Genomic DNA, 9,277 nt, shown 5'->3' on the forward strand with positions numbered 1-9,277 from the left:
TAAAATTTAAAAAAATGGCAAAAATTGGAAAAAGAAAAAAAAAAGAAAAACGTGGCAAAAATAAAATTAAATTAAAAAAGTACAAAAATTGGCAAAAATTGGCAAAAAGGCTAACTATTCCCAAATATTGGAAGTTTCTTCCAGGCTCTCCTTGCATGTGCAGAATACAAACTATTCTTTCTTTGGCGTGCTTGCGGCTTTTTAAAGTGACACCAAAGTTGGAAAAGAAGTCACCCTGATTTTATTTTTCAAAACCAGCAAATTGAGGGAAACATTTTGTGGAAAACAACAACAACAACAACAACAACAAAAAAGCAACAATGTACACTGTAAACAAGCCAACACGGGCTCAACATTGAATTGCAGAGACATCTTTGAAAGCAGTTTTGACAAGGTTCTCTTTGGAAAAAAAAAAAAAAAAAAAAAAGGCACAACGTGGCAAATGCATATTGATAAAGGAATGTACAGCAGAGGACTAAAACGTTTGATCCTTGGGACTTGGGTAAAGTGTCCAGTGATATACATTCATTACATTTCAACACAGCAGAATGTATAGTTCAGGCAAAAAAAAAAAAAAAAAAAAGAGGCAATGGACAATTATTTCCAAAAAAATGAGGTAGACTTTAACCCCCCTTTTACCTCAATAAATTAAGGATGCTACAGTTTGAAGACGGCTAAACGGGAGCTGACGTGAAGGCGCCGAAACGGGGGGGGGGGATGCGAGGTTCACCTTGGATAAAGTGCAGGCTGGAGGTTTCGTTTGTCGAGCGTCGGAAAGAAAAAAAAAAAGGAACTCAGCCCCAGCGCGTGTACGAACATATAAATACGTGCGAGTGGAAACAGGACACATATGCAACGCCACTCTTTACATCGGCGTTGGGGTGATCAGGTGACGTGGCGCCCAATTCGAGGTGAAACACTACACGAGCAAAAGACCTGTTAAAACCGGCAGGAGGGGAAGTAGTCATTTTGGGGACGGTACTACGTCACCAAGTTCTGACCTTAAAAGACGAGCCTTCAAAAAACTAAGAAATCATTTTCAAGTAAAGTCAATACATTCGAACTCCTGCAAAACAAAAAGAAAAAAATACCCGCATGTGTTTTTTTGCATGAAATAAAATACAGCTACAGTAGTTCTGTTACCCCGACTCGACACCTCAAGGTTCTGATTGTACCTGGTTCCAGGAGAGTCCGGGCTTGCCTAGTTCACCGCGATCTTGCCCTCTTCCATGAAATGCGGGAACTGGGATTTGGGAACGCCGTCCGAGCCGTTCTTGTCCATCTCGGCCACGCTGGCGGGCAGGCCTGAGTGCGAGCCCGAGTGAGAGTGCGAGCCGTCCATCTTCACCAGGCCCACGGTGGAGCCGATGAGCGGGGCGCCGCCGGCGGGGCTCCCGGGGTGGGGGACGCCGCCCCCCTGGATGACGGAGATCTCGTTGGTCTTCATGGTCAGGCCGCCGCTGAAGGCCGAGGCGTACGGGTTCCACAGGGAGGGGTCGAAGTTCACGGGTGGCGCCGGCGGCGGGTCTTTGGGCGGGGCCGGCATCATTTCCGGTAAGATCTTGGCTTCGGAGCTCATCGCCATCAGGGCCATGGGGTTGTCCAGCGACAGGCGCTGACCTCGCCTCGCCGAGTTGTTCCACATGTGGGTACCGATGTGCACCTGCGCACACAACACACCTCAGGAATCGAACACACACTTCAACAACAACAACTTCACACTCTCCTTTACGCTAAACTTCCTCGCAAGATTACGGGAAAAAATAAGTGATTACAAAATAATACGGGGGGGTGACGGTACGTGCGGCATAGCTCGGTTGGTAGAGTGGCCGTGTCAGCAACTTGAGGGTTGCAGGTTCGATTCCCGCTTGTGCCATCCTAGTTACTGCCGTTGTGTCCTTGGGCAAGTGCTCCCACTGCCACCCACACTGGTTTAAATGTCACTTAGATATTCGGTGTCACAATGTAAAGCGCTTTGAGTCACTTGAGAAAAGCGCTATATAAATATAAATCACTTCACTAAATCACTATTTGTATCGAACCTTTTTGGTTCGGCACCCGGGTGTACCGAACGAGTTTGTAAGCAAAAGTCTTCACAAGCTGCTCTGCTTTCTGCCTCTGTGTCAGCACCCAGCATTGTCCCCGCCCACACAACCATCTGATTGGTTATATTCAAAGCCAATCAGCAGTGCGTATTCAGAGCGATGTAGTCAATGCTTCAGCGTCGAGCAGATATGTTTTTAGCAGGGAAGCAGCGGACAGCGTACTCTCCTCAAATTATAAAAAAACACCTCCCAGTCACAACTATTACTAACATCACTATGAGCCCGTTGACCTTCTAGAAACTTAAACTGCAGCTCAGCTCGCTCCAAGTTCTGGCTTGAGGTGAAGGCTGATTGGCTTTTAGCGTAACGTTAGCTAATTTTGCTCCCAGTCACAACTATTACTAACTCCCGTTGACCTTCTAGAAACTTAAACAGCAGCTCAGCTCGCTCGCAGTTCTGGCTTGAGGTGAAGGCTGATTGGCTTTTAGCGTAACGTTAGCTAATTTTGCTCCCAGTCACAACTACTACTAACATCACTTTGAACCCGTTGACCTTCTAGAAACTTAAACTGCAGCTCAGCTCGCTCCCAGTTCTGGCTTGAGGTGAGGGCTGATTGGCTTTTAGCGTAACGTTAGCAAATTTTGCTCCCAGTCACAACTATTACTAACATCACTATGAGCCCGTTGACCTTCTAGAAACTTAAACTGCAGCTCAGCTCTCTCCCAGTTCTGGCTTGAGGTGAAGGCTGATTGGCTTTTAGCGTAACGTTAGCTAATTTTGCTCCCAGTCATAACTATTACTAACATCACTATGAGCCCGTTGACCTTCTAGAAACTTAAACTGCAGCTCAGCTCGCTCCCAGTTCTGGCTTGAGGTGAAGGCTGATTAGCTTTTAGCGTAACGTTAACCAATTTTGCTGTGTGTGTGTGCAAAGCCCTGTCTTTCTGTTATTTCATTGAACTCCATGGTGTTCAGGGATGAATAGTCTCTCCTATTGCTATTGTACTATTTTTTCAGCTATAGTTACATTAATCATTAGTAATGTAGCAGCCTAGTTTTGAATAGCAGGGTCCCTGCTATCACGTGATGAAACAAATATAACATTTACATAATAAAAATCAACTACAGGCTTCCCAAATGCTGTAATAAATGAAGCATGATGGAGTTGCCTTGAAACTGTTTACTTTTTATATGTAGAAGAAAAGTTTTATCATTTTATTTAATCAAAGCAACAACTTGAGGCAGTTTAATGTGGATTAACGTTGGCAGAATTATTAGAATGTTCCCAATGTTAAAAGGATAAAGCCATTGTTTACAAATTTGGTAAATAAATAACCAAAAAAAATGTATATTTTGTTGTTTTCTTACTGTACCGAAAATGAACCGAACCGTGACCTCCAAACCGAGGTACGTACCAAACCGAAATTTTTGTGAACCGTTACAACCCTACAAAATACATGTTAAATGTTAACAAAACTACTTTTTTAAAAAGGTGGAACAAAAGACCTGCGATGAGGTGGCGACTTGTCCAGGATGTACCCCCCCGCCTTTCGCCCGATTATAGCTGAGATAGGCACCAGTGCCCCCCGCCTCCCCAAAGGGAATAAGTGGTAGAAAAAAGGATGGAACAAAAGACTACTTTTTAAAAAGGTGGAACAAAAGACGATGAGTTTTTGATGTTGGGTTATTTACAGAATAAATATTCTAATTTGCTGTGTAGTAAAAACGTTCTGATCGAACACTAAATTGACATCAGTGATAAAGAACATGTGAAATATAATTTCATTTGTTTTTGGACAGCTTTTCGAGAAGAAACACCTATGTTAGTTAAGTTCAGTATTTAGGAAAAATGTATGAAGAAAAAAGCATAGTGTTGTGCGTTTGCATAAAGCGAAAAAACCCCGAAAACATTGTGCGTTTGTGTAAAGTGACAACACACCTCTTCAGATCTGCTTTTAACCTGTGATTAGTGTTCTGTGTCTGGTAATGTCCCGTCTAGTTATGTATTTTACTTTTTTATTTCCTGTATTATTACTTTCAACTGTTTTATATTTTAATTTTTATCAGGTAAAGCGTCCGAGTACCCTGAAAAGCACTACAACAAAAAAAAAATGTAGTATTATTATTATGCATTTGTGTTAAGCGAAAAAAAAAAAAACAAAAAAAAAAAACATTGTGCGTTTGCATGAAGCAGAGAAAAAAACACTGAAAACTTTGGGTTTTTGTATAAAGTAGAACAACCCTGACATTCAGGGTTTGTGTAAAGAGAAAAAAAAAAAAAAAACATTGCGCGTTTGTGTGAAGCGGAAAACCCCCGAAAAGATTGTGCGTTTGCATGAAGCCAAAAAACCCACACCGATAACATTGGGCGTTTGTGTAAAGCAAAAAAAAAAAAACTTGAAAACTTTAGGCATTTGCGTAAAGTAGAAAAAACCTCAAACATGCCGGGTTTGTGTAAAGTGGAAAAAACGCAGAACATTGGCTGTTTGCGGAAAGCAAAAAAAATGTAAAACATTGTGCGTTTGTGTAAAGCGAAAAAAATAAAAAATGATTGTGTGTTTGCATAAAGGCAAAAAAACCCACCCCGAAAACATTGTGCGTTTGCATGAAGTGAAAAAAACCCCGAAAACTTTGGACGTTTGCGTAAAGCAGAAAAAACCCTGAAAATATTGTGCGTTTGTGTGAAGCGAAAAAAAACCCCGAAAACTTTGGACGTTTGCGTAAAGCAGAAAAAAAACCTGAAAACATTGTGCGTTTGTGTGAAGCGAAAAAAAAACCCGGAAACTTTGTGTTTGTGTAACACAGATAAAAAACGCAGAACATTGGGTGTGTGCATAAAGCGGAAAAACCTTCAGACATTTGTGGTTTGTATAAAGTGGAAAAAACGAAAAACATTGGGTGTTTGTGTAAAGCAAAAAAAAAAAAACCTGAAAACTTTGGGCATTTGCGTAAAGTAGAAAAAAACTCAAACATGCCGGGTTTGTGTAAAGCGGAAAAAACGCAGAACATTGGCTGTTTGCGGAAAGCAAAAAAAATGTAAAACATTGTGCGTTTGTGTAAAGTGAAAACATTGTGCATTTGTATAAAGAGAAAAAAAAAATCATTGTGTGTTTGCATAAAGGCAAAAAAACCCACCCCGAAAACATTGTGCGTTTGCATGAAGCGAAAAAAAATCCCGAAAACTTTGGACGTTTGCGTAAAGCAGAAAAAAACCTGAAAATATTGTGCGTTTGTTTGAAGCGAAAAAAAACCCCGAAAACTTTGTGTTTGTGTAACACAGATAAAAAACGCAGAACATTGGGTGTGTGCATAAAGCGGAAAAACCTTCAGACATTTGGGGTTTGTATAAAGTGGAAAAAACCAAGAACATTGGGTGTTTGTGTAAAGCAAAAAAAAAAAAAACCTGAAAACTTTGGGCATTTGCGTAAAGTAGAAAAAAACTCAAACATTCCGGGTTTGTGTAAAGTGGAAAAAACGCAGAACATTGGCTGTTTGCGGAAAGCAAAAAAAATGTAAAACATTGTGCGTTTGTGTAAAGTGAAAACATTGTGCATTAGTGTAAAGAGAAAAAAAAAAAATCATTGTGTGTTTGCATAAAGGCAAAAAAACCCACCCCGAAAACATTGTGCGTTTGCATGAAGTGAAAAAAAACCCGAAAACTTTGGACGTTTGCGTAAAGCAGAAAAAAACCTGAAAATATTGTGCATTTGTTTGAAGTGAAAAAAAACCCGAAAACTTTGGACGTTTGCGTAAAGCAGAAAAAAACCTGAAAACATTGTGCGTTTGTGCGAAGCGAAAAAAAAACCCGAAAACTTTGTGTTTGTGTAACACAGATAAAAAACGCAGAACATTGAGCGTGTGCATAAAGCGGAAAAACCTTCAGACATTTGGGGTTTGTATAAAGTGGAAAAAACGAAGAACATTGGGCGTTTGTGTAAAGCAAAAAAAATGTAAAACATTGTGCGTTTGTGTAAAGCGAAAAAAGATAAAAAATCATTGTGTGTTTGCATAAAGGCAAAAAAACCCACCCCGAAAATATTGTGCGTTTGCATGAAGTGAAAAAAACCCCGAAAACTTTGGATGTTTGCGTAAAGCAGAAAAAACCCTGAAAACATTGTGCGTTTGTTTGAAGCGAAAAAAATCCCCGAAAACTTTGTGTTTGTGTAACACAGATAAAAAACACAGAACATTGGGCGTGTGCATAAAGCGGAAAAACCTTCAGACATTTGGGGTTTGTATAAAGTGGAAAAAACGAAGAACATTGGGCGTTTGCGGAAAGCAAAAAAAAAATCCGAAAACATTCTGCATTTTTTTCAAGTGGAAAAACCAAAAACAAAATCAGTGTGTTTGCATAAAAGCAAAAAACCCACCCCGAAAACATTGAGTGTTTGCATGAAGCGAAAAAAACCCACGAAAACTTTGTGCGTTTGTGTACAGTAGAAAAAAAAATGAAAATATTGTGCGTTTGTGTAAAGCGAAAAAAAAAAACCTGAACACTGTGTTTGCATGAGGCAAAAAAAACCCCGAAAACTTTTGTGTAAAGCAGATAAAAAAACGCCCAACATTGGGCGTTTGCGCAAAGCAAAAAAAATCTGAAAACGTTGTGCATTTGTGTCGATTGGAAAATCATTGTGTGTTTGTATGAAAGCAAAAAACCCACCCCGAAAACATTGAGCGTTTGCATGAAGCGAAAAAAAACCCCCAAAAACTTTGTGCGTTTGTGTAAAGCAGAAAAAAAACCTGTAAACATTGTGCGTTTGCATGAGGTGAAAAAACCCCGAAAACTTTGGGTTTTTGGGTAAAGCAGATAAAAAAAACGCAGCACATTGTGCATTTGCGTAAAGCGAAAAAAAAAAACCAAAAACATTGTGCGTTTGCGTAAAGCAGATAAAAAACGCCGAACATTGGGCGTGTGCATAAAGCCTAAAAACAGACATTCGGGCTTTGTGTAAAGCACAAAAAAAACCACCGAAAACAATGCGCGTTTGTGTAAAACGGGAAAAAAAAACTGTGTGTGTTTGCATGAAGCTAAAAAAAAAAAGTTATAAAAACAATAAAAACTTTGGCCGTTTGCGTAAAGCGGAAAAAACGGCAAACAGGCTATTTCGTAAAGCGGAAAAAAACAGAACATAAGGAGATTTCCTAAAGCAAAAAAACCCGGAAAGTTTTGTGCGTTTGCGTAAAGCAGAAAAACCCTCAGACATTCGGGGTTTGTGTAAAGCACAAAAAACCCCGAAAACATTGGGCGTTTGCATAAAGCCAAAATACCCACCCAGAAAACATTGGGTGTTTGTGTAATGCGAAAAAAACCCTGAAAACATTGTGCGTTTGTGTAAAGCGGAAAAAAACCCTAAACACATTGTGTGTTTGCATGAGGCGAAAACCCCCCGAAAACTTTGGGTTTTAGTGTAAAGCAGATAAAAAAAACGCAGCACATTGTGCGTTTGTGTAAAGCGAAAAAAAAAAAAACGAAAACATTGTGCGTTTGCGTAAAGCAAAAAAAAAACCCCGAAAACACTGTGTTTGTGTAAAGCAGATAAAAAACGCCGAACATTGGGCGTGTGCATAAAGCGTAAAAACAGACATTCGGGGTTTGTTTAAAGCACAAAAAAAAAAAAAAAAAACACTGAAAACAATGCGCGTTTGTGTAAAACGGGGAAAAAAAAAAACGAACTATGTGTGTTTGCATGAAGCTAAAAAAAAAAAGTTATAAAAACAATAAAAACTTTGGCTGTTTGCGTAAAGCGGAAAAAAACGGCGAACATTAGGCTATTTCGTAAAGCGGAAAAAAACAGAACATAAGGAGATTTCCTAAAGCAAAAAAACCCGGCAAATTTTGTGTGTTTGCGTATAGCAGAAAAACCCTCAGACATTCGGGGTTTGTGTAAAGCACAAAAAACCCCGAAAACATTGTGCGTTTGCATAAAGCCAAAATACCCACCCAGAAAACATTGGGTATTTGTGTAAAGTGAAAAAAAAAAACCTGCAAACATTGTCTGTTTGCATGAAGTGAAAAAAACCCACCCCGAAAACATTGTGTAAAGCGGAAAAAATGCAGAACATCGGGCGTTTGTGTAAAGCGGAAACATTATGCATTTGTGTAAAGCAAAAAAAAAAAAAAAAGAAAAGAAAAAAAAAAAAAGAAAACATTGTGCGTTTACGTAAAGCAGATAAAAAAAAACACAGAACATTGGCCGCTAGCATGAAGCGGAAAAAACGCCGAACATTAGGCGGTGACGTCAAGCAGAAAAAACGTACAGTGGACGTTTGCGTGAAGTGGAAAAATGTACGTTGGTCCCTTGTGGAAATAAAAAAATAAGTCATACATTTGCCTTTTGCGTAAAAACATACATTGGGCATTTGCACGGAAAGAAAAATCGCACATTTTGAATTTGCACAAAAAAAAAAAAGAACGTATATCAGGCAATTGCGGTAAAAAAAAATAAATAAATAAAATTAAAAAAAAATCGTACATTGGGCATTCGCGCGCAAAAAAATATAAAAATCGAACATTAGGCGATTGCGTAAAGCACAAAAAAATGTACGCTGGCCGTTTGCGTAAGGCGGAAAAACGTACGTTGGTCCCTTGCGTGAATAAAAATAAATTATACATTTGCCGTCTGCGTAAAAACCAACATTGGGCATTTTCAAAAAGAACGAAAAATGGTACATTAGGGATTTGAGAAAAAAAAAACGTACATTGGGCATTTGCACGAAAAGAAAAACCGCACATTTTGAATTTGCACAAAAAAAAAGAACGTATATCAGGCAATTGCGGTAAAAATTTTTTTTTTTTTTTTTTTTTTTTTTTAAATCGTACATTGGGCATTCGCGCGCAAAAAAATATAAAAATCGAACATTAGGCGATTGCGTAAAGCACAAAAAAATGTACGCTGGCCTTTTGCGTAAGGCGGAAAAACGTACGTTGGTCCCTTGCGTAAATAAAAATAAATTATACATTTGCCGTCTGCGTAAAAACCAACATTGGGCATTTTCAAAAAGAACGAAAAATCGTACATTGGGGATTTGAGAAAAAAAAACGTACATTGGGCATTTGCACGAAAAGAAAAATCGCACATTTTGAATTTGCACAAAAAAAAAAAAGAACGTATATCAGGCAATTGCGGTAAAATAAAATTAAAAAAAATCGTACATTGGGCATTCGCGCGCAAAAAAATATAAAAATCGAACATTAGGCGATTGCGTAAAGCACAAAAAAATGTACGCTGGCC

At 39.0% G+C, this 9,277-nt stretch overlaps 1 protein-coding gene across 1 annotated transcript in view; it reads right to left on the reverse strand.

Moving 5' to 3' along the window:
- Positions 1–412: 412 nt before the first annotated feature.
- Positions 413–9,277, reverse strand: part of sall4 (spalt-like transcription factor 4) — a 16,253-nt gene continuing 7,388 nt past the window's right edge. The window contains exon 4 of the mRNA XM_061902654.1: positions 413–1,663. Coding sequence (XP_061758638.1) covers positions 1,202–1,663 — 462 coding nt within the window. The 3' untranslated portion in view covers positions 413–1,201. The remainder of the gene's footprint in view (positions 1,664–9,277) is intronic.

This window comes from Nerophis ophidion, linkage group LG06 (genome assembly GCF_033978795.1).
Source record: "Nerophis ophidion isolate RoL-2023_Sa linkage group LG06, RoL_Noph_v1.0, whole genome shotgun sequence".
NCBI lineage: Eukaryota > Metazoa > Chordata > Actinopteri > Syngnathiformes > Syngnathidae > Nerophis > Nerophis ophidion.